Here is a 27409-nt window from a genome sequence, read left to right as displayed (position 1 = left end):
TACTTTAGTCTTAAAAGGAGCATTCGACTAAAAGGTCCAGGTCCAAAAAACAGTCATAGTAATGAAGGTCAGAATAAACCACCATGATTGATTGGAAGCAGCTCGGCTTTGTTTCGAGAATAAATGCATACGTTCTTGATCAAATTCTATTTTGTAAATTTTTTTAAGCTCACTATTCAGACCAGAGCGTAGAAATAACATTAAAAAAGTCCATAAACATCTAAGAGAACTTTATCCATTCGGGGGAAAGATGCTCTGGTCTAATGAACTAAAATCATTTGCTTCCCTGTTGAGTCTGGTTCCTCTCATGGTTCCTTCTCATTGTTATCTCAGGGAGTTTTTTCTTGTCGCCCTCAGCTTGCTCATCGGGGACAATCTGATAATTATGATTTATATGAATTTCCATCACGCGCTTCAAACTCATTTCCATATTTTTTTTAGTCTGTATAGCTATGCGCGACATCTTTATGACAATGACCTTTGTTAAAAAAGTGCTATGTTAATAAAACTGAATTGATTTGATATGCATAGGGTTAGATAATCACAACAGAACATATTTAGCTAAACTATTTTCATAAATATAGAAATGTATCTGTTTAATAAAAAAGGCTGCTGAAACCATACAGCTGCTAATCACTGGATTCAACTTAGTCGAGTGATCCTGATCCTGATCATAGTCTAGCTACTGCCTTCATGGATAAGAAATATATATAAGGTATATAAGACTTTATTTTGAGTGGGTCAAAATATTTTTTAAAGATTATTTAATTTTTTTCTGGAAATAAGCACAACAGTGATACCAAAGGTTGAGAGAAAAACACACAGGCGGGTATGAAGAAGGCACACTGGGGCTGATTTCGTTTGAGTCCAGACTATAAATTTAAGCAAATAACCATAACTATAATAAATGCAAATAAAGTGGACTATTTACTTTTCATTCACACACACACACACACACACACACGCACTCTGATTGACAGGGGAGAGAGAAAAGCAATATCTGTCTTTCAGTAGCACCACCCAGAAGCCTTGTGTATGGAAAATGGCAAAAATCTCATAATAATAATTTTATAAGCCTTCATTTCAAATTCTACTAGATTCATGGGTAGGTTCAAATTTTTTTATTATTATTATTTTTATTCTCTCATGTTTCAAAGGAAGATCTGAACGTAAATCAGTCAAAGTGATGAAGAATCATAACTAGTTTAAATGGTAATGAACATTTTCTAAAGCACTACTACCGTACAATACGTTACTTATAGCTATTAAAAATGAAGGTAAACAAGGAGAATCAACTCTCGGACTGCAAAATATCAGATTTTTTAATTACTACCGCAATACTGGCTATTACTATAAAAACATATTTTTATTGTGTTCCGTGAGCTGATTCACAGTCTGTTTGTGTGAAAAATATACTGGTCATATTTTATTAGGGATATTTTATAATACCTTAAATATAAAAAGGATTCCTTATTTGGAGACATCTTGTAAAAAAAAGAAAAAAGGGTGTATATATATATATATATATATATATATATATATATATATATATATATATATTTTTTTTTTTTTATTTATTTATTTATTTATTTATTTATTTTTTTTATTATTATTATTATTATTTATTTATTTTTCATTTTGCATTTGGTTGATGTCTGTAAATTCTATCAGCGAACACTAGCCATGTCACAGGGGCTGAATAGCAGCAGAAAGGTCCATATTGTTGTTATATTGATGTCCTCAATTTACAGGATACTGCAGTGCACAAGCACAGCCTCTCTCACACACACATACACACGCAGACACGTATGCACACAGACCAAGGATGAGCCGCATACACGCGTAGACACAGACATCACAGTCGGCGATGATGGCAGTTTATCAAGGAGAATAAATGCATCGCACTGAGTCATTTTTTCGACACATACCCGACACACACCCTAAAATGAACTTCGCAGGTATTCGCTTGGAATTTCCATTGAATGACATTTTCATTTCGGGTGCCAGTGAGAAAACCATATCGGTGTTAGAATTTTTGTTGGTGTGAAGAAAAAGAAAAAAAAAACAATAGAAATGATCCATGGTGCATACACCAGCTTAAAAAAAGAAGGAGCACTTTTACAGAGACAATTAATAGAATAATATGATTTGAAATGTAAAATGGAATCGTTTTAGAGAGAATCAGGGTAAGACTGTGCACTCATCCCTCCTATCCTCGCTAACACACCGTCGTGGCCCGGACTCCATTTGCAGTCGGGTCCTGCCTTTTAGTTCCTTGTCCAATCGCAGCGTCAGACGTGTTACTCCCCCTGAAACGTCACTAATGACACTTCCAAGGCCGTATTGATCGAGAGCTCAAGCCAGACGCACACTTAAATCAACAAGATCTTTCTTGAGAGAAAAATTTGAAATACAGACAGGTACTTTAAAAAATCTTTTGATTAAAATGCTTTATATTATTCTCTCGTGAGCGTGCACACACACACACACACACACACACACACACGCATAAACACGCACACGCATAAACACGCACACGCACGCACATTTATATTTCAGTGATATTTTTTGGAGCTCAGATTATGGATTAGCCTGGATTATGCAAAGGACCCTGAACATGCATGCTTATCGCTTTCATTTCTTTGTCCTCCCAATGATACTTGTGCGAAAAAACCTACTGCACCATATCTTTGCTCACAGCTGGCAAGTGTAACTAAAGGATTATGCAAGCTGCTTCCACAAGCAAATAGATTTCTCCCACTTCAGAAGAATCGCTAGTTACTGTATGCACCCGGCTATCTGTCTGCCGGGCATTCACAAAAGATGGTTCGGGAAAAAAAAAAAAAAAAAAAAAACGGTTTTGCTTGTTTCAGAGGTAAAGGAGGTAATGAGGTGGTGTGTGTGTGTGTGTGTCAGTGTGTGTGTGTGCATGTACGTGTGGCAGTTTAAAATGGTGCTCTGCTGAATACTGCCTTGCAAATCTTTCAGTCATTTATACTGTAAGTGCCGTTACAAAAGCAGTATATAGACATTATACATTACATTTAATTACATCTAACAAAACCTAATGTGTGGAAAATTAAACTTGGTGAATAATTTCGCATTTTGGTCTTCTCTAGAATGTTTCCTTAATGTTGAGTTTATGACATCATCCAATGGTTTGGGTTTAAATACAGGTTTTTTTTTTTTTTTTTTGGAGCAGTTTGTCACGTTAAAAACAGAACCTCTTTTCGATTTCTCATTTTAAAAATAAATAAATAAATAAATAAATACAGATAAATAATCGCTGCCTGGAAATGTCTGCAAATTGCAAGAGTGATATTTCACTTCAATATAGGCCAGCTAGAAACTAAAGACATTTTCAGTGATGGCTGATGCGGGTGATTACAGGCCTGCATCGTCTGTGTGTGAATAGGCTCATGTGGAAAAGCACTGAACCAGTAACCCCACAATTAGCCCAGGAATGAGCGCTAATCACCGCTGCCTCATGCTAAAGAAGGGAACATTTGGACCGTCTCAGTGCCAGGCTGACACAGTGGCTTCATCCGACTGTTAATTTACTGTACTGTACGTCTCCGCGTTAATGTTGCCACAACGGACTTGGAATCGAGGGCCGCGTTTCCGGCAGGCGAAGCTGTTTAATTAACCATATTGCTGTTATACCAATATTTGGGTAGTGCTATAAACTGAATAAAAACACACACACAAACAGGGTGTGGTGGAGAAGAACTGATGGGGTAGTGTGATGTAACCTGGCATATTACAACATCCAAGTGTTTTTTCTTCTTGTATCACAGCAACTACAAAATCCCAATTCCTTCAACATTTTTTTACATGCATCTATATAAAAGCCACAATTAACGTTAATATGTCATTAATATTAGTAGACCCTGCTGGCCAAAATACAATATTGTTTCACCAATAGGCCAGGGCTCACTAGAAAGAAAAGAATAATAGTCAGTTCTGATAAAATGTGGGGTTTGTGCTTTTTGTATTTTAACAGCAGATTTGGAAACATTGGACTGAATGATTAAAACAAACCCTGGCTCCCTTAAGATGTTTTTTCTATAGATGGATATACCAACGTTTTTATTTTGTTTTTTTCTTTAATCAGGTCAGGTGAAGGAACTATGCCTCTCTTTATTGTCCACAGCACCCTATTATGGAGCTAGGAAAATATAACGAATGAATATAAACAGTATTAATAAGTAATAAAATCATATTTTTATTCATTTATACATTTTCCATACTGCTTATCCTGTTACAGGATGTTGGGGAGCCTGAGCCCGTACCAGGAGACTTCGGGTACAAGCGCGGGGTACACCTCACGGGGAAGGTTTTAAGTTTCCCTCACTGATTCATAAGACTTCTCTACTTCATGTTGGGGTGATTCATACTAACCTGACCTATAACAACACCGCGTTTGACTGGTGCTTTTGGCTGCAGGAGTCATTTGTGTAGTACATCCGGGGTCATTTGTCCAGCCACAGCCAAGCAGTGCATCAATTCAGGCAAAATCTTTGGGTAGCATGACCCATCTGCGCTCTGCTAATGGTGACCTGTATCCTCTAGTCACATTTGAAAGATGGCACAACCGAGTACAAATGTGCCTTCTTTGAACAACCGCGCCCAAACCATTGTACAGTACGTTTTAACAGACATGCGGAACTGTCCTCATGGAAGGATTTTTAAAATAAATTAAATGCTTATCTTGTAGAAAACAGTCATATTAAGCTTTTGAATTAGATTTAAATTACTGGACACCATTTTGTCCATTTTGTGCTAGCTAACAAATGTAGCCCTAACACTCACTAATTTGTTATGCGCTAACTTTCTTCGCTTTCAGACTTTTTGTGGAAATTCTTGGGAAATTTGTTATCATAAGAAAGAAGGAAAGTCCACAGTCCACACGCAGCTGCAAGACACATACTGTAGGGTGAGATGGAACGACTATTTTTATTCCCTATTTTCATCCCCAATTTGGACATCTGCCAATTCCCGCTCCCCATCCAACTGTCTCCTGTATCACTACAGATATCACCCAAGAAGCACGACGGATTATATTTAAACAGTTTGACAGCAAGTTGAGATACCTCCATTTTTTGCAGTTTTCAGAAGGACTCGGTTTTTTTTGTTAGTTTTTTTTAATTAAGAAAGAAATATTTAAAACTAAATTTGAACATTTGTGCATATTTTCTTTGAATCACAATGTTGTTTAAGCACAAATGTCAAAATATTTTAGTCGAAATTATTTGGGTTAAAGTGCACAATATTTATAAAAAATTCCAGTATATATAGTTTTAATAAAAATATACAGCAAAGTCATGCTTTGTTTGTGATCTTGAGGTATGCATCATTTAACCAAAGGCTTCGCACACACAATGCATGCATCTTACTGTATGTCTCTTATACACAAATTTGCTTGTGGATATTTTACGTTGTGTTAAATTATTTCTCTGTTTCACCGCAGTGCTTACACTACAGTATCCAACATAGTTCTGTTAAGTATATAACAGGGTGTTCGAATAACATCCCAACTGCGAATGTCCTATTTCACAGACGGTATCGAGGACATTAACGTCTCCATCTTTTTCTTAGCGTCGATATTCTCCAAAAACCCTTTGAAAACATTTTACCCACTTCGGACAGCCACTGTGTGTCACAGGAAGTATCATTGCTTGTTTGAAAATCTAGTAGCTAAATGTCATGCTTTTACATTTAATCCTTCTATAATTCATAATGTTTTCAAATTAAACAATGTTATAGACAACCTTGTGTTTTAGAGAATAAAAAACAGTGATGAAAAGTCAGAAACAACATTTACTGTATTTTGCTATCAGAACATGTGCTTTCTCCAAGACATGTGAAGCCAGGCAATATCATCTTCGTGTACTGCTACTCATAAAGCATCAAAGGACAGCGTAACACCAATGGACGAAAACACTATCTGCCCTCTTTAGCCTACATGGTAAGGGTGATATATGCCAGACGTTGGAATGGTCATCATTTAGCTTAGCTTCTAATGCCACTGAGAGCTTTGGACCTGGTGACACTGTCTGTTCTATAAGTCTTCAGTCGGGTCAGGAGGAGGAATGAAACAAAACGGTCCTCAAGCCAAAGACTGAATATGACTCTCTGATATAGAGGATAACAATTAAGAGATTTTGAACAAGACGTGCAGGGAATGTGAGGGCGCCACATTGCTGAATACTGAGAAATCATACATTAGCCAGAGGACTATTTGATTTGAAAAGAGCTTCTTCAAGAGCCTGGCTTATTGCTGAGCTAGTGCACGCTCAGGACAAGCTGCCTGCCACACTTCCACTTAATTACTCCAGAAGGAAAACGGGAGCTCCTGCTCTCCCTCCCTCTGTTCTCCTCTCTCTCTCTCTCTCTCTCTCTGTCTCTACCCCTTTCTGTTTATTGTCATGTTTTTCCTGAAGCAGCGAGCTTTGCCGTAGAAACGACTGGCGCTCTGTTTTTAACAACAGCCGTACTTTAGCAGAGATTAAGTGCAAAATATGACTCCTGTTTAAAACCACTACAACCCATAAGGGTAATGTCAACTGTTTGTACTTTTCCACATGAGGAAGCTTATGCGTATTATACAGTCGCTGTGAGCTGAAGGATGCATGTGCATGGATTTAGTAACAAGCGCTGTTTACTGGTCTGAAACAGACGCCTTACTAACCAAATCGAACCCCTGTCCTTCAAAATGTCCTTGAAAACATGATGCTGATTTGTGTCTTCGAGAAACAGATAACAGTTACACCTGCCTTAGGAGGTCTGGGGGAGGACGAAAACTGACACACAAGCAAAGTGTGCCAAACTTGGCTGAGTAAAGTATACCATCATTGGGAAGTCTTTTGATTGGTTGATGGAGCGCCCACACTAGGCCTGAAATTAGTAATGACTGTCAGTGCTTATTAAAAAAGTTTATTTTTCAAGAAAAGAGATCTGAATTTGAAATAAAAATCGGTTAAACAGGCAATTAAATAAAAAAAAAATCAACATCAGTACTAATCACAAAGTCAAAGATAATACTGTCATGTAATATGTACAGTACTGTATGTTGTCATAAAGCCTGAAAAAAAAAAAAACTATTTAAGATTCTGTAGTGGAAAACATGCTCTGAAGATAGACAATAGTAGGGTATAAACACTACTAACTGCTTTATACTGAGCCCTTGCTCAGGTTATTATTCACATCATTCCTTTTAATAATTTTAAGTAAAAAATGTCATCATTTTTCATTTAGTCTGATAGTTTTAGTGTTTTCTCTCCACAGCGCGGTGTGTTATTATTAGAAACCACAGCAGGCACTTTTATGTTAAATTAAAAATACTCTTACTTACCATCTTCCACACTGCAAAAGAGAATTACAATAAAATATGCTGAATATGTTTTTAATTTGATCTCCATTTAAACACCATGCACCTGGTTGCATTTTTCATATTGTTTTATTTATATACATATAGATACTTGTTTATTTATTACAAGACAAAACATTGCAACAGAATGGCTCTTTTTACTTTTCCCTCTTACTTTAAAAACATAACCAAATTAAACAAGTCACACTGTAAATACGTGTCTAATGTATAGCAATGTTTCAAACCTGGTAAAGGTTGATGCTCTCAATGTATATGGGGCGTTCATGTCAAACCGAGACTTCTTGTGAATGAAAGATTAAAATTGATGGCCATTTTTTTAGAAGATTGCAAGTACAGTAAAGTGATGAAACTCTTGGCTGAAATAAAACATTTGAATGATGCAAATGTTAAATCAAAAGTAATAATAAAGCTTAAAGGCACCTGCAGTCATTCCCATAAACCTTCGGAGAGTGGAACTCCTAATCTTTACAAATCGACAGATTTTCTTGCCGATAACGTAAGAAAGAGATGCATCTGTCTGTGGGAACTAAACACACAATCATTCACGAACACCACTTGCACATTACAGGAATTCGGCTGGGAGTTATTGCCACATCCCCTGTACAGTCCTGACCTTGTTTGGGCCATTAAAGGAGCTCCTGGGAGGCCAGGGTTCCTAATGTTCAGCAGGCAAGTCCGATCATGGCCCTGGCGTACTGAGAATTATTTTTACCTGTATGTAGGTGTATCAAGGTATTATATGGACAAATAAAGATAGTTTTCAACTCTTATACGGTAACTGTGTTGTGTTATTCTGTTTAATCAAAAATCCTGGTTTGACTTGAACATTTTATTTTACATGCAGCACATACATTTCATCATTGTAAGTGTTAAGGGTTGTGCTTTTTAATGCAAACACTTAGTTTGGTGCTCATAACATGAAACCTATGAGCATGATAAAAAATTCTTCCTGGCTGATTTTTATTCACTAGAAACTGCAAAGTAAATGATGGAGTATCTGACGTACGTTCCTTTACGGCATAATACAAAATGGAACCAGTACAGTGCATCCCGGATCTCCCGACCTTCACAGAACGACAGCGGGGGGAGTGTAAGTGGCCGCAGGGAATAGCGAGTGTCAAGAGGAAAGTAAAAGAGAGAGTGAGGGGAGGTAATAAGGTCACTAAGGTTGATGACTAATATTGTGTATGAAAGAGATGGAAGGTCATTTCAGACAGTCTGCAGTTATTGCGGTGAGGTTATGAAAATAACCATAAAAGGACCTGAATGTTAATGTGCGACTTGTGTACCATTTGACAACAGAACAAATGATGCAAGTGTTTCATTTTTAAGCAAGCCATGGTGGAGTGTGGTGCAGTATGGGTAACTTACTGGAACCATAATCATCCTGAACAGAACATTTAACACTGTTATGTCTAGACATAATACGGAATGTACAGAATGTTGGAATGTTAAATAGTTTTGCATTTGTTACATCGCGAGCTAATGAATAAAAAACAGCAAACCTCACCTTGGTAGGCTGCACCTCTGAGTTTTATAAAGTGTCTACTAATGCTTACAGCAACAGAGCAGAGACAGAAATGCAATTCAATATATTTTACAGAGTCTGGGAACGCTCCCTTTGAATCCGGGATATTCTAAATGCTTTTAAAGACTATCCATAAGATTTTGCTATATGAGCATAGCATGATTTTATAACGTCAGGGTATTTAGTCGATAATACGTTTATAAGGACCTATTAAGGATATAATACACGTTATAATGCAAAGTCTTTGCGAGAATGGCGCAGTGTTTGTAACCTGAAGCCACATACTAACATTTCTAAATACTTACCAGTGCATTTACAGGCATACGTCAGAGATAATAAATGTGTTTTAAATGCATTTCAATTGTTTTAAAAATACTGGATATGCAACTGAATCACTGCATTAACGTGCTGTATATAAGTACAGTAGCAGCATGCCTGAGTAAGGAAAGTGTGCATGTGCCTTTGGTTACATTTAGCTGTCCAGTTCTGATCTATCTTTACCAACCACATGAGGAGTGCTCTGGAACATTAGGTGTAAGAAATGAATATAGCTTATATGGAGGACTAGACCATGCACACACACACACACACACACACACACACACACACACACTGTACATTTACAAATTTGTTCATATCCAGGGTCATCTTAGAGTATGCAAGCTATCTCATGTACCAGAATGTCTTTAGAGAGCTGAGCAGAAACCAGAAAAGCCAGAGAGATGCCCACTCAGATATGGGAAGCGCAGAAAATTCACATAGACCAGTCACCTAAGCTCAGGTTCGGCACATGGAGTTGGTTAGGCAACAGATAATAAAATATTTTTTTCTAGTTGTTCATTTTTTAAGTTGTTTTGGATGATGTACTACTATGTTATAAGCCATTTAAACTCGATCAAGTTGGTTGCGCACAATTATAATGATTCTAAATATCAACATATGGTTTCGGTTACAGTCTGCATAAAGGGTAAGAATGTAACTGAATATGATACCAAAACAAATATAAATAAATAAAATCCTATACCAGGATTATAATAAATATTTCAATTTTAAAACTTCCAGTTTAAATTTAAATACTAAATTTAGAATTTTCTGCTTAAATCAACGTTTACATTGCAGGTAAAAACAATGGCGGTTCAAGTCAAATCAGAACTTGTGAAAAAATTTCTTGTGAATGGAATTGTAAAACTGATTGACATTTACAGAAGACTTCAATCACAGTGTGGTGATGTCATTCCTGTGAAAATTCCGAGTGTAGCGCCTGATTCTTGAAAATGGACAGATCATCACAATCATTCACATCACAGGAACTCAGCAGGGAGTTTTGACTCTCATAACTGTGTTCTGTTATTTTGCAGAAACAAAAGTAACAGTTTGACTTGAATGTCCTTAGCACCTTGCCCCGGATCAGTTCGTACACTAGGCAAAAGCCATAACTTTGCATATTTATCCAATGTTGCTAATGATTGATTACTTTGTGATTTCTTACTTTCTTACAATGTTGCTAATGATTTCTTACCATTTACCAATGTGGCACATTAGTATGACATAAATTATCTTTATAGTGAATCTTTAGTATGTAAGAATAAGTAATAATAATAATAAACATTTTGAGACTAGCCTCAATAGACATCCCTTTAAATAGCATGCACATGGTCTAGATAGAACAGAACCCATGCCTACAAGCCTTTTCTTCCCTCCTTTCCATTCAGCCTATTTTGCACCGCATGCTTCTAAGGTAACATCAGAAGCTGCTTTTGATCATTCACCAAATCAACCCATGCTTCCCTCCATGTTTAAAACAACATATGGAAAGATTCCACCTTGGCCCAGAACACCTGTCACTTCCATTTACAGAGGTGAGCAGAGCTGACCCCCGCCCCGAGGTAAACACGAGCCCAAAACATACAGGAGTTCATAAACCGAAATTAATTGGTTGTTCTAGCCATAATTAGCTCATGCCACAGTTATTGCTAATCTGACGTTTGGAGCGCTGCCATCTTGGGCTCTGGACTGTGTCCAGTGCACCGGTGGGGTGTAATCCATAAGCCAGGAAAGTCCTGCTTTGACATGCACTGCCAAATAGCAACATTCCATAAACCCATCAGTGCTTATTAAAGAATAACGCAGAGTTCCTAGTGGCCTACACATCTTGTTCAGTAATCATTTTCATCCAACATGCCAACATGAGGTGCCAGTCTTATTAAGGAGCACAAAGTGATGCAAGAACCCCTCAATTCAGCTCTTTTTTTTTTGTCTTACTGGCATTTCAATATCAATTTAACTTAAGATACTGTATAAATCAGGGCTGTACGATTTGATCCCAAACAATCACATTGCGATTATTTAGACAGATATTGTTAAATTATTAAATGTATCATTTATTTCCATGTATCCAATCATATTTATTTAAATTGACAGAAAGTTGGATGAATGATTTTATTAAGATAATTATTTATTACCAAAATAAATAAATACTTATATAGGTCTTAAATAAGTACAAATCTTTACTCTTACATAACTATGTGTACAGTATATTACCTGCAATAAATTGCAGCATTTGTGATGAAATGATTGCACCGGTCCATATTGCGATTTTTATGCAACTGATTGTGCAGCACTAATAGAAACCACAAACATAAACCGGAGCAGGTATGGTTCCTTGAGGTACGCCATTTTCCAAGCAAAATCAAAATCCTACCATCTCCTTCTATTGTTCTCTCACTCTCTCAGTTCCTTTGTTGCTTTGTATTCCCAGTTCTATTCTTCATTACTAATGATGCACAAGGCAGTACTGATGTTTTTTAGGTTCTTTTTCTGTTTTTCAAGATATTGCTTGTTCCCTTTTTTTTTTTTTTATCAGTGAGCGTGTAGTTATTGGTACGTAATAATTTACTGTTCGAAATAAAATATTTACAGAAAGCAAGTTACCATTACCAAATTAATTATTACACTTAATGGCAGTTTTAGTGTTTATGTCTTTTTTTTTTTCAATTAACTCTTTTGTGACCAGCTCTTTATGCTCAAGGTTGTAGATAGTCTCCTCTTTGATCCTGGATATTAAAAGTAATTCTTACACAATGTAAGTATGATAATCTATTTTAAATATTCATAAGTAACTTTGATACATTTGTAACTTTATTTTAAAAGTTACATTTTTTGTTATGAAAGATATTAGCACAGTATACAATGTTTCATCTATGCTATATATTTCTAAACATACTGTACATGTGCATGTTCATCTGATTGTTTTTATTGTGTGCATTGTTTAGTGAATCACTGACTCTTGGCTGGTGGCTGCAGCGCTGCTGTTTATGGGGAGATCACACTTTCTCCTTGAGCCCTGACCTAATTTACTTCCAAGCCTGCCAGCACAGGGAGGCACAGAGGTTGGAAGTGAAGGAGAGGGAACAAGTGTGTGTATGGGAGAGAGAGAGAGAGAGAGAGAATAAGAATGTAAAAGAACACTGGTGCCTGTATGGTGCAGTCGATGGTGTGTCTTATTTACAACAGGAATATTCTGGCCTCGTGCGCTCACTCTGCACAACATCTGAGTTGCCGAGTGCCGCCTTGCCTTGTCTGCTGTGCGTGTGTCACTCTCGGCTGAGCAAGGAGCAATAAAGAGCTTTTTTTCGGTGGCTTCTTTCCTCTCCCGCTCTGTGTTGAAGGTTGTGCTGACTTTGGTCTCCGAGTGCACAAATCCTCTGTCTCGCGCACAGTGATGAAAACACTTGTGTTTGGATTTCTTACTCGCCTATTTCCTAGAGCAAACTACGCCTGCGGTACCTGTGTTCCATGCTTCGTATCTAGCAAATTTGTGGCCAAATGCCCGAACTGGGGATGTGCAATGGCCTGTGTAACAGCTGAGGCTGACTGCAGACAGCAGCAATGAAGTCGAGACCATATCATGATCAACAAATAGTTATTTGCTTAATGCTTAAACATGAAGTGATTTGTTTGCTGCTATAAATAAGATGATTACTTTTGTCCTTTTCCTCATTAAACACTGTGTTGGCAGTCTATTTTATTTTTTTACGAAATAGAGGGGGTAAATAAAACAAATCATCTGTGAAAGCCTGTGAACACTCTTTGCTTTCCGACCTAATGTGTCTACCATGTAGCTAGTCTCCATTCTGGTGAAAATAATTGACATGAATGCATGTGATTAGACAAACAGTGACAGTAGGCTCTCCAACAGAAGGTCAACGAAACCACTGGACTTTAACCCTCTAACTTTTTGCCCATTGGCTATGCCACAGTATTGTTCCTGTTTGATTTTCAAGAATGAGTAAAGCGAGATATTTCATTTTCTTTTTGGGGATTTTTCTGAGATTTTCTCCCTTATTTAGTCGTGTCCAATTCCACCGAGTCATTAGGGGGCTCCCACATTAAGCTACTATTACCACTCAGTCGGGAGTGACGCCAGCCGGCCGCATCTTTTCGAGCTGCTTGTTCACGCACTGTTGGACTCGCACTTGGAGGACAGGGCTATCTGTTTCCTTCGCTTGCATGCACTCACAGACGTCCCTGATTGGCTGTAGAGCCGTGATTAATGTGGGAGCACTGAGTACCTCTCATCACTCCCATCTGAGGGAGTTCGGCCAATCAGCTCTTTCTAGGCCTTCGGCTGCGTGAGGTTACAGCATCACCCGGGAATCGAACTTGCGATCTCCCGGTGATAGGGAGAGCACTTTACAACTGTGCCACTCGGAGGCCCCGAGATATTTCTAAGACACATTTTTAGTTCATAACCAAGAGATCAGAAATGGGGGGGGTGGAAAGGGCATGGCTGGTAAATAATCATCTTTAATGGATCCTGGGTGTTATAAAAACGATCTGCTTATCTTATGATATGCTCTTTTAGAGCAGAGTCGCTTGGCAGACTGAAAACCACGATGAGTGGTACACGAGCGGGGTGATGGTATGCGCCCCAGGAACTTTAAAGGTAAAATGAAATGTCGCCTTCTGATCGCCTCATTAAGGCCAGCACAGACAGTGAGAGGAGCCATTAGAGGAAGCATGCAGAAAAGCTGTCCCACTCTGCCCCTCGGCCTGCCACAATCGCTCACCAGCCTTGTGCCCACATGCCAGCGGGGCACTGCCTCCAGACCCGCGCCTGCACACTCTCACCACTTTCCTTCCCCTTTTTCATGCCCTCCCTCCTTAAACCCTTTCGGTCCCTGCTTTTCTAAACAAAACTACCCTTTTTCCGTTAAGACCTCGCATAGTGCCTGTGTGTCTGTGGCGCCACCTGTGTGTCAAACCCATTACGAGTGTCACCAACCATTTATCATAAAAAAATCGTTTTATGGAAATGAAGATGTTTCATTTATCTTCCAGTTTAAAACAGATGTGTTTTTATTCCTTTTACTCCATGCAGTCTGGTCTGATTCCTACTGTAGTCTAATATAGAAGGCTACTTTGCTGAAATTGTGATGGGACAAAAAAAGTGTGTCGTTAATTAACACATTGATGTTGAGACAGCGACAACACATCCAGATGGCTCTCCAATGTCAGAAATATTGCAGAACTAACAACCCAATGTGTAGCCTGTGCCTGCGATGACACTGCAGAAGAGGTGAAAATTTCTCACTTATATATTTGTGAAGTCTTCTACCTTATAAGAGCGTGCTGGTACATCACAAACAATACCAATCAATTTAACAGAAAAGGAAATAATGAAAATCAGCTATTACCATGCGACATATGCAATTGACTGCAAATATACATTCATATAAAGTATGTATGTACGCACTTATTCCAGCATTATACTGGGCCATACATGCCATCAAAGTATGCCAAAGCCATGATTAAGCTGCCTGCTTTACTTCTGATACGATGGCCTCCCAGGAACTCATTTAATGGCCCAAACATGTTAAAGTAGGGTCAGGACTGTACAGTGGAAGAGGCAATAACTCCTAGCCGAGTTCCTGTAAAGTGCAAGCAATGGCAGTGAACAATTGTGTTCCCGCAGATGCATCTCTTCTTCTGTAAGTTGGCGACAAGTTATTAATAAATTTCCCACTTACTGAATGTTCAGAAGAATGACTGCAGAGGTATTCAGCTGGGATCTTCATTCTCAAGACACACAGCATTCTTTAAAAGATCTGCAACACTGTTTCAAGAGTCTCATCTCCGTACTGTGCTTGAAGTCTTCTGTAAATGCCAGTTGGTTTTATGCCTTCATTCACAAGAAATTTCATAAGTCCCAGTATAACATGAACACCCCTCCTAGTCAATTTTGAAACTTAACTCCAGCCATGCAGTTCTACCTGTTGCACCAGCCGAGATTAAGCTCTATTGTTATCTTGTTTCAAAATATATTGCACTATGTTAAAGTTTACAAAACCTAGTTAATTACTACAAAATGTATTTTAACAAATAGTTCCAATGGTGTCTAAAATTGCCACTTACTCCCTATTAGTTACAACATAATTTGTAAATAAAATCACCCTGTGATTATCTTCAGTTTGAAAAATTCCGCTATTTTTAAAGTAAAAAATGAATATTACGAGGACAATATCTTAAATCAAAGTCAATTTTATCTACAGTACACTTTCTTAACATGAGATAATAGCAAAGTAATACTTTTATGCCTATTCCTAGGCATATTCTTCTAAAATTTTCAGCATACATTTCATATTATATGCACAGATGATTTTGCTTTTTGTAAGCATTTCATTCTAGAAATAAGATAAATTACATGTTTGTTTTATTAAAAAATTAATAATTTACCTTTTAAGAGAAAGCATGTTATATGATCACACAAACATTATGTGCATCCCATGCTTAACATAGATTGGAAATTGTCAATATGTCATCAAATTGACTGTTTTTCCATGTCCGCTTTTTCAAATTTCTTGGTTTTAAAATAATAATTTTTCCGCACTCACTCATGATTTATACCACTTAATCTTGTATACAGAGTCATGGGGGGCCTGGAGCCTATCTCAGGAGACTTAGGGCACGAGGTGGGGTGCCAATCCATCGCTGGGCACACACACACACACACACACACACAAACTGCTGACAACATTCCTCACTGTGGCATACATTTCAAACACACTGGGGTAAATGTTCTCTCAAAAAAAAGTATATATATAAACATTTATTATATTTAACATATAACATACATTTGATCTATAATAGCTGTTGTCACTGAGTATTAACTGACCGTCAACTATATTATGTAAACTGTTAATGTCCACAGATTCTTTATGCTTTTAATTAAGCTATTTGTTAAAATATGATCAATATGAAAGTGGTCAGCCAGGCGAGTCGTGCCACTGAAATTATGGGTTGTAATAATCAGTCACCATTCCTACATCATTACCGTTATCAACAGCTGTTATAATCTCCCCCTTTAAGACATCCAGTTGTTTTATATACAGTAGATATAAAGAGGAGACACAGGGCGTGTTGCTATGCTGATCCTGATGCAGGTCACTTGGCTTTGGGGTAAATCATTTTTGTTCTGTTCATAACATAGTAGATATACCAATTAGTGAAACCGCTTTTAACACAAAAAAAATAATAAAGTGTTAATTTTTAAGCCTTTCATCAAGCAGATATGTTACACTGGAGGAATTTACTAACTTGATCCACTATTTGTTTAATTTACTTTTTTTTATTTATGTATATGTGTACTCTACACTAGATTATTGAATGACTCATGTGTCAATAGAACAAGAAATATGTAAAGTATGATTAAAAAGTAGTATACTTTGGCTAAATATATTTTAAATTTGGTTTACTATTTATTTAGTATTTCTGATATTAAAAACATTTGATACATTTGACTAAATTTAAGATGTTTTCTCTAAATATCGCTCACACTTTATTTTACATATACAAGCTGTCTATTCTTTTAGTCATCAATTTCATTATGGCTTATGTTGCACTTTAATTTAATAACTGAATATAGCATATTTTATTTCAAGATTTTATTTCAAGATTGTACATATTCACTGTTGGTTTTATTCATGATAATGTGCAAGAGTTTCCTTGCTTTATGTCGTTCTAAGTCCTATAACCTATAATCACATCCTTGACACAATCTGATCCGAAACCTTAGGCAAACTAGTTAAAAAACACACAAGCTTTATTAACTAGTCAACACTTCATTTTAAAGCACGATCCTTTTTATTTTGTTCATTTATCGTACCAACTAACCTAGGATAAATATATTGCACTGAAAAAGAGAAGAAAAGGCTATGTAATGGTAATTATTCGCCGAATAAACCTTAAAGAGAAATGTTTGGGATGTTGTCCAGAACACCTCGTTTTCATCTGATCCAGCATTTAAAAACAATACGAAACAAAAACATCAATACTCGTGTTGCATCATTCAATCCCGCACAATAAACCAGATCAAATGGATGAGTCGGAGAACAAAAGCCACAAAGGGCAGCAAATAAAAGTGAGAGAGAGAGAGAGAAAGAGAGAGAGAGATCCATCATGTTGCTTTTCCATATTCAGCTCCTATGCCACTTTCTGCACAAAATAAAGCAGCTCCTGTGAGATGCATTAGACTGCGCACAACACTCAGGAAACTCCAAACAGAAAGCGCACACACCCCTTTCACCTGCAGGCCCTTTCATCTCTTCATTAGCATGGTCAATTGTTTATCAAAAGCCCGAGAGGGGCGGGAGACGGGCGCGTGGTCGTGAATTCGAAAGCGCCCATCGCGCTCAGTTTTTAAATGCATGACAGGTTAATGGTAAGTTAGTGGCATCATTAGATTCCGTTCATTCACATTTAAAGCAGCATGTCCGCTTCAAATGACTACTAAGCAGTCCTTATTTTGAGAGGTAATTCATATTGTAATTATATTTTCAATCACATTTCATTAATTAAGACAAGCCCGTCCATGTAATTATGCATTTCATCTTCTCCATGATTTGCTGGAAAATCACCAGCGTCAGAGGGATTGTACGGCTGGATAATTCGTGTCGTCCATTCTAAATGCTGATTTATGCCAGAGTAACGGCAGAGATGAATATTTTATCCTGTCTATGCATCTGTGGGAGAAATATTGCCTGTTCTTTAAGCAGAATTACATATGATGAATTAAACTGGTTTATTTGACTAGTGGCTTAACGGTCATGTGAAGACTAGAACCAAGAACTGTATGTATCATCATGGCATCAATCTTAGTGTCATGGAAATCCAGCAATTTTGCAGGAACAAGAAAGTTGTTTTTAGAAGTATAATATTAATTAAATACTTTACTTTCTTTGGTTGTTATCAAGGTTTATTAAAATATTGTTAGAGTATATAAATACAACAGGATGTAAACGTCATCATCACCAAATTGTTTTCTGCTATTTATATACAGTAAGTGCAAAAGTCTTTAGCGACCCCTCACTTCTTTAAATTTAATTTAAGAAATTGAAACAAATGGTTTACTACGACCGGATCTAAAGATACAGTTTAAAAATGATACAAAAGTTAAACGTCATCAGCAGCAACCTGCTTTTTACTGGTTTATGCCTCACATTAGATGTTTTTTATGCTTGAATGATTTATAGGTCACTGTGTGTTTTAACAAAATGTAATTATTCCTCAGAAACTGATCAGTAAAGGGAGTGGACTGAACATGAGAGCCAAAAAAAAGTCCTTCAGGAAGCCTGGTCTGGCTCTGTGAAAAACATTTAGGTGAAAATGGGCGACTCAAGACTCCTACATGATACTGTGCAGTATATAATAATGAGCTTTTAGGAATTCAAACCGTAACTTCATTCTGCTATTCTTGGAATCAGTCATGGCTTACAATTAGAACATTCTGAGACATTACTGTAGGCGTTAACATACAATACATGAAAACCCCAATATCTCAGTCGCAAGTAGCTATACTTGTATCTATCTATCTATCTATCTATCTATCTATCTATCTATCTATCTATCTATCTATCTATCTATCTATTCAACCAACCATCCATCCAGCCATCCAGCCATCCAGCCATCTATCTATCTATCTGGTTCACTGTAATGGTCTTTTACACAATAGTATGGACCTGAAATAAAGGCAAAAGAAATGTGTTCATTTATAAAGACATTGACCATAAATGGATTTTTCTATTATTTTCACTTTGCCAATTCATACCCACTAACCAGCACTCGAAACATGGCAACAAGGGACATAAGATGCATAGCAATTCAGCCATCACTTCTACTGTACTTACATGAGCTCACAGACACCCACAAATAGCTAGTGAGTGACCGGAGACATACCATGTGCCTTTCTTAACACCCAGACAACAGGAAATAACTTTACTCCTTTTAACTCCTGGGCACAGATGGCTCTGCTCTCACCGGCAACCTGATGGCGACAAGGCAAATGCTTTTCTTTCGCATTATTTGGTTTGAGGAAATAAACTTGACACATACAGTTTTGCAAGCTCCTGGTTTCTAATCTAAGCTTTGAAGCATAAAGAATCCCAGCATTGGATATAAAATACAAAATAACAGAACATAATTTAATATTTGCCTTTATCTCACTGACCACTCAATCTTGAAAAATCCCAGAGAAAAATCCCGAGTATCATTGTCTCACTATGCACCTAAATGCACTACGACGTCATGTGGAAACCCAACAGCTGCCCAAATGTACGCTAACGAATCTAATAACTACCTATTACTTCAGGAAATCAGTAAAATGACCCCAAACAGAGCATGCTTTTTCACTGCAAATTTGCACAGCTTAACAGTCTGTTCCCTCTATGTATGCTGCCAGTGGCACTGGTTTAATTCCAGCTCCAGTAACTTAGATACATGTGGTCTCAGATAATCTTCTGGTTCTTAGCACCTACTGTACCACATTCAGGGAACTCGAGAGCCATTAATTTAGTGTAGCATCCTGTTCAATGCAGCATAATGCAATTGCAATACAAGACAATGCAGAAAGTGCTCATAATTACTGCTTTATTAACTGTGGATTTCTTTCATTTAATAAAACTACCATTTTATTTAGTCATGAAATCAGTATTAGTCATTTTTTTTCCCTTGCTGAATGTTTACTACTAAACACTGTGCTGTAACACTTATTAAAAAGCATGTGCTTTAATTTAAAAGATTCTTCCTTAGCAGGTGCACCAAGTTTTGACATTTTCATGACTCTCAGTCATGAACTTATAAGAGAATAGATAGTAATTAAAAAAAAAACAAAAAAAAACAAAGCATCAGACCAGAGTTATTTAGGATTCTTCTCTTGCTTGGCTCTAACTAATGAACAGGGTTAATAAAAACATTTAAAATCCTCAGCCTTTCATTATATACAGTATGCATTAGGATGTAAAGCAATGCTCTCCGCTGTGTTTTACAGTTAAGTATCTGCGGTAATGCTAAAATACTAAAGCTTTCCCTGAGATCAGCTGAGTAACTTACGATTGACTTTAACTAACTTTACCTAAAAATCAAAAGAATTACGGTAAGTCCCTGCCTTACGAATGAGTTCCGTTCCGGGAGCACGTTTGTAAGTCAGATTCGATCGTAAGTCTGATACAGTGAGTCTAAACTTTTGTCACAAATATAAAATGTAAAGCATAAAAAACCAAACAAACAGGTTTGGTGTTTTTGGGTCCTCATTAAACTCTTGCGAGTTTTTAAACTTCAAGTCATTAAACTTTAAATCGCGCAGCGGGATCGGCTATTTCGATCCTGGAAATATTGTATATAATTATAAATATTAATATCTGGTTCACTGCCGTGTATATTTTATGTACAATCCACGTGAGCTACTTCCGCGATTTGTTCCGCGGTCCATTTGTGGGGACTTAGACATGGGCATGTGTACTAAGTTATGTAATGTAATTTAATGTATATATTTATTTATTATTTATATCAGATATCAAATATTCCCCTTAAGTGTCAGTCTTTCTCTGTGGAAACACGATTCAGTAATACCATCATTATTTGCACCTTCCTAATTGTATACATTACCTTTCAGTGTTATATTTAACAAATCAGGAATGTTACGTTAACTTTTCCTCAATAATTATTTAAATAACCATCAACATAGTTGTATTGTCTCAATAGTCCTACATTAGTTGCATGACATACAGTGAGATACTTAGTATATGAAGGACTGTAGCAGTTGTATTGAACTGTATAAAATGTATCATATGAGTAACAGATCCTTCACTCCCTGTAGCATATAATGTAAAAACGTTAAACTAAGGAGAAATATTAGTATAAAATAAAACCAATAAAGTCACATTAAACACTAAAACAAAGTATCTGCAATATGGAGTATCCCTTTTTCAGCACAACCTACAGTAGGTAATATGATGAAATTCATTTTATTTCATTTTAACCAACCATATAAACTGGTTATATTGAGCCAAAATGAAAGAGAAAAAAGAAAAAGAAATGGGTCACCTAGGCAGAGAAATACACATATGATTGCTTCCGGTTGTTTCAATTCCCCCAAAAAAATAAATAATAATAATTCCATATATCGATATACATATATTGAGTAAAACTCATGCATATTAAATATAACGATAACTTTGACAATACACAACATATATGAACACCCAAATGCACAGATTGACGTCCGCATACTGATCTCCATCAACAAACACCAGCAGAACTTTCACACAATCTAATGGTTTACTAGAATTCACATTATAGAAAGATATGTTTTAAACTGTAAAAATGGCCCAGTGACCTTCATTATCATTTTAATTTTAAATTTATTTAACCATGCCTATGTTCTGTCGCTGAGTTCTTAAACATCAAATTCGATTTTAAGTGTAATATAGTGAGAGGTAAAAATGCAATAACCCTCAAAACAGTAAGAGTATACTCAAGTTCTTTGGGTGAATAAATATGATTTTTCATAAACTATTTAATGAGGATCTTTCAACAGTACTTTATTTGTAATTGTATCTTTTCTGAAATGACATCTCTCTTCATGGAATTGTACAAAAATGGTACAAAAATAGTAATATCTAACTCATTTTACTTGCGTCTGGATTCTTACCTGAGACAAGTGAGACAGTGTCTTTCTCCCATGATACAACAGTGACGTACTCCTCTACTGAGGCTGGGATAATGCACTTGAAGACCGCTGTGTTGCCTCTCATGACTCTTTGGTCCGCCACACGGACCGTGTACGGTTCCCAAAATACTACAAAAAAAGAAGCAACAAACAATTGCTAACATTAAACAGAATTTTTTTTATTTACTGTAACTATTAGATTAATCGTTTAATCTCATTAAGCACACTCAGTAAAAACTAACAGCTGTCTTACCTACAGTACTGCGCACACAAACAAATTCCATAAGTTATTTTAGAAAACAGTCAGTGGTGTTGGATAGAGATTTCTGCATTTTTGTAAGTTAAACAGCTGAAGGTCACACTTGCTCCTTTCTATTTTCTTGCAAAACCCAGGAGCCTGCATTACATTAGAAAACCGGTCTGTCTTTTAATATGTTGCTTACTTTAAAGGCATGCACATATTCTTCTGTTATTATGTTTGTTTATTTACTATTTTTTATCTTTATGTTATGTTTGATTTAATATTGAATGGTTTGTACATAATTATACTGATATAATAAACATATATATATATATATATAATATTTCTTATTGCAAATGAAATATAACAGTATACTATTTCATATTTTTTCATTTTGTTTTAATTAAAATAAATTGTATTAGTGAAATGCATGCTGTGATTAATTAATCATAATGAATTGATAGTGTACATTATTAGGACTGTATGAATATCTATAGGATATAAACAACTGCCCAAATTGCTTATTCTGACCAATTAGGAAAACATTCAAGTTAATTATTTATAACAAGTTCATAATTTTTTATTTTTTTTTATATTAAAAAAACTCACCAGCCTTGATGTGCAAGTCTTGGCTCCTGATCTTCCCTGACGGATTCTCCGCTGTGCAATAGTAGGTGTTGTCATTGATTAGGTTACTAAAGCTGGAGGGGAGGAAGCCGTAGATTTGCAGCGTGCCATTCGGGTGCACGTGTCGGATGCCTGGCACATCATAGATCTCCTCCCCAGTGGCCAGGTACCAGCGCAGCGTAGCGGGGGGCACGGCCGCTGCCGGACACGGCACAAGTGCCCCTGTAGTGCTGGAGAACACTACCTCTTGCAGAGATGCATTGACAAAATATAAGCTGGAATGTAGATCTTCACCAAAAACTGAAAACAGAAAAAGAGGAGAGTGCATTAATGTACATGCATTAGTCATATTATGACAATAGAGGGCTACTCAGGTTAAGTTTTTGAACTTGACCTGAGTCAAGTTCAGTAGAATTCATATCTAATTCATATGAATATCTGGATTCATATTATATTAATTCATATTATATACATGTTAGCCTTTTCCCAAACAATCTTCAAAACTGAATGATCTGTGGTGCTGCACAATGACATTAGGCTACAATCTTGATAATACCTTTATGTCTAAAAAATCATGAATAAAATAATTTTGGTATCTGAAGATTGTAAAAAAAAGTCTTTAAAAAATCTCCTCCTTTTTCTCCTTGAAAAAAAAACTTACAGTCCAGTGATCTGTCATTCTAAACACTTTTGTTTTACAAAATGCTATATGATGCTATATGAGGTCCTTCTGCTTGCAATTATTATTCATTCAGTAATGTCATGACTGTAAATAGTAAAAACATAATATTTTTAACATATTTCTTTTTTTTTTATCTTAGTGGTAAGTGAATTCTATGAGAAACTGCACATTGATAGATCGATGTGACAGACTGGATCTGCAGTGTTAAATATTTGATCATTTGTTCATATGGACTCTGGGACACCACTTTCAATTTATTTTGTGCATATCACATTAAAAAGTGTGAAAAAGTTTATCTGCATGTACAGTTAAAAACACTAGTATAAGGTACAGTAGGATTTTTCAGTGTTCAGTGTCATATTTCTTTTTCTAAATATTTGGCCAGCTCTGATTTCCACTTATCGTGGTTACATGTACTAAACTAACCCGAGAGATAGACTGTACCTATTCTGCATGAACTCAAACTCAAAATGTAATATTCTTTTTGGAGATATTTTCATGAGCTGTAAGTTGTAATAGTTAAAATAAAAACAAACAAAAAAAGGCCCCAAGTAATAATCTAGAATATGAGTTTTACTTTTTAAAATTTAAATCTGTGATACCATTTTTTCTTTACTGTAAGTACTGACAATAATATAGTGTTCATATTTTTATTGCATTTTTATTGTTTCTTATACTTTATTGCATTACATCGTCTACTGGTTCTACATCGTCTATAATTCTAACCTTGTTTCTGATTGGTGGCTTATCAGACGCACCACACCCTGATCTTGGGCTGATATACCTGAAACATGTGGGTTTCCGTAATGTTAGAGAATTCTCCCTGATTTAAAACTCATAAATATTTTTGCGGTTCAGCCAAGTAGCTTTTATTTTTTGTCTCTTTTATTGTTCAATGCAGCAAGAACCAATGAGCACCAACGAGGGTTAGTGAAGATAATTAACATTCACAGCAGCAGCTCCTTGTTATTTTAAGCAAGTTTTAAACATATAGAATAGAAGCTAAAATCTATTTGTTACATTAACTGGCTGCTAAAAAAATTATATTTTAAATATCTGTACAGTATACTGTATATTACAAATGTATATATAATACAAAATGCAGATTAAATCCCCAACACTTATTAACTTTATCTTCAGTCAGATGCTATAACACCTAATTATATGCTATATACTTGCTATATTAGTTACATTCACAAAATGTCTAATAATTAAAAAGTCTCTTAGTGTCCTGATTTGATAATGGTTGTGACTACTTAATCAAAAAAACAAAATCAATTTATGGATGGAGTGTAAGTAGCTAGCTAGCTGAAACTGTTATTTTCTATTTCTTGCTGTTACTTATGCAAACATTTCTGTACTGTTTCCTTTTTGGTCATCTCTGTATATGAATATTTTGGTTACAGTGAATAGATACAGAGTTTGTGATCCATGGAAATCCATAGAAAATTCATTTATACAAATAAAAAGCAATTTTTATTTCATGCATGCTCATGCCCATTATGTTTTTGTTCATGTAACATGGAGTATGTACAGTATGTATGTACCAATTTCATGCTTTCTTGAACTGTTCTAGTTAACGTACCATGCAAATATCTCTGCTGATTAAGCTTTGGATTATGATTTGTATCTAGAAAGAATACAAAATGTAACAGAAATGCTATGTAGTGCATGGTTAGAATTATAATTATAGTCTTACAGCATGGATGTACATTTGATTTAGATCTTAGTCAGGGCATACTGTATGAAAAGAATATAAGCCTATATGGATAAATACAGTAACAATAAAAAAAACATACACCTTCAGAACTAAGAGCAACTGTAGAATATGACATTTAGATGATGAGCATGCACTACATTACATAGCATGCATGTTTCATTTTCTAGATACATATTATAAATCAAAGCTTATTAACAGTCATTATTAACCAGTTTCATCCAATGTAGTCTCAGTGGCTTGCTAGGATGTTTTCTGAAAAAGCATGTGTGTATTTTGTATCCTAGCTTCCTTTGATCAACAGCGGCGGTTCCTGTCCATGTACAGTGCTGTCACGGCTAGATAGAAACAAGCTAATGTGTTAGCTCAACTAATAGTTAGCATAGCTACACACACAGTGCAAACATCTGTCTTTGATGTTTTGTCTGTATTTGCATTAAAGTAAACATTCATGAGACACCTGCGATGAAACTAGTAGCAACATTTAAAGTTTCAGATGTTCTAGAAATAACCCTAAAAATGAAAATGGAATTTCAATTGTGGTAAAAAGTCATGGTTCAACCTCCTTGGTCCAAGGAACCCTCAGTGTTTCAAAACCACTGAGCATGATGCCTGTCTTGCTCTAATGTGCGAAACTACCAGCAGAAGAGTTAAACGATTTCCCCAGCTGCTAATTGTTTAGCTTGTCTGTTGTTCAAAAGGCACTCGGTGGACATACTACAGTGCCACCATCAGAGCTTTCCTCTCAGCTTGGCAGTAAATGTCTCGCCAGTGACATCTGGCAGCGCTCTCCCTGGGGACAGAGCATTTTAGCACTTCATAAATTTCTAACAAGGTTTCAAATTGCGGCCGTTTCCATCCGTTTTTTTTCCCCCTCAGCCGCATGCACTCATAAAGTAATATACACTAAAATGCATGAACATGGATGAATATACAGTAGGCATGACAGAAATACATATCCAAAACAACTTATGACTGATGGCACTGGGAATACACTCACTTTTACAAACATGTTTATAATGCTTTCTCATCTCATGTTCTAATAGAGTTCAGAACATTTAGAATTCAGAGGAGTTTCGAAACCTTTACAGACTTATTCGCCCAATGATGTAGTTGGTGTCAAAAGCAGAGCTTTTTATCAAGGGCAACTGAGGTTCCCATAACAGAAGCCATGCCATTATGCACAACAGCATTTCCCAATCTGTGAATAATAAATATTAAATATACACGCAAAGTGCACTTGCTAATATTAAAATTAAATTAAACATCATTAAAAAATGGTATTTTATCAACGATAAACTTAAAAACAGCTTAAGCTTGCACCAAATAGCGTCAATACTACACAGTAAATTATCTTCAACACTGTTCAACCTGTCCTTGATTAATTGTTTATTACACAGATAATTACAGTTAACACTTTAATCACAGATCTTGGCTGATGTGTAACCCGATGTGGCCTTCTGCTATTATAGCTCATCTCCCTCAAGATTCATGTGTTGTGAAGTGCTTATGTGTTGTGAGTGCCCATGACTTTGCATACTTCTTCGTGAAAGAATGCATTTTATACAAAGAATTAAACAAACCATTTCACAAGGCAAAGTACATAACGAGGTTAAGTTACTAAAGTGTCACACAAACTTCACCTTCACTTATGCTGACATCTGACATGACATGTTTTCGAGACCAAAACCCAAAATATTCACTTAACAGGGGGCACACCTCACAACCGAACTACTGTAAATCAACAAACGTCCAACGAAAACAGCCCGATGATCCTTATGATCTTTCTTCAAAGACCAGCCATGTCTTAACTCATCACCTTGCTGCTGCACCCTGAGGAGATATTCGAAATTGGCATCGTTATTCACGTGCCGAACCATAAAGACATTAAAGTGACACTGTTCAATAATGCATCAGGTGCATCCATTATTAAATAAGATTTCAAACCTATTTTTAGTTCAACCTAGCAATAAAACAATTGTCTTTAGAATAGTAAGGGTATCTGTGAACAACGCTTTAATTTTGGAGGGATGGGTAAATAAAAGTGGCCTTATTACAGGAGATGAATGTGATGGTAAACCACTGAGATTACAAGTCTAACTGATTTATTGGAAAAACTGGGAAAATTATAAAAGAATTACATTACTGTGACATACAGCAAAAAGAAAACCCTCACAATATTTTTATGGCTTCCAGGAAAAACATACTGGAAATGTCTGTC

General features: G+C 36.2%; 1 protein-coding gene across 2 annotated transcripts in view; it reads right to left on the bottom strand.

Annotated features, from left to right (window-relative positions):
- Positions 1-27409, bottom strand: part of dscamb (Down syndrome cell adhesion molecule b) — a 143714-nt gene that overhangs the window by 95192 nt on the left and 21113 nt on the right. For both annotated transcript variants that reach the window (XM_053486678.1, XM_053486677.1), the window contains exons 2-3: positions 22772-23089; positions 21904-22050 (exon numbers count right to left, since the gene is read on the bottom strand). In XM_053486678.1, the coding sequence (XP_053342653.1) occupies positions 21904-22050; positions 22772-23089 (465 nt within the window). The remainder of the gene's footprint in view (positions 1-21903; positions 22051-22771; positions 23090-27409) is intronic.

Source organism: Clarias gariepinus, chromosome 25, assembly GCF_024256425.1.
Source record: "Clarias gariepinus isolate MV-2021 ecotype Netherlands chromosome 25, CGAR_prim_01v2, whole genome shotgun sequence".
NCBI classification, from domain to species: domain Eukaryota; kingdom Metazoa; phylum Chordata; class Actinopteri; order Siluriformes; family Clariidae; genus Clarias; species Clarias gariepinus.
The sequence above is the reverse complement of the archived record's forward strand: the minus strand, read 5'-3'. Positions and strand labels throughout refer to the sequence as shown.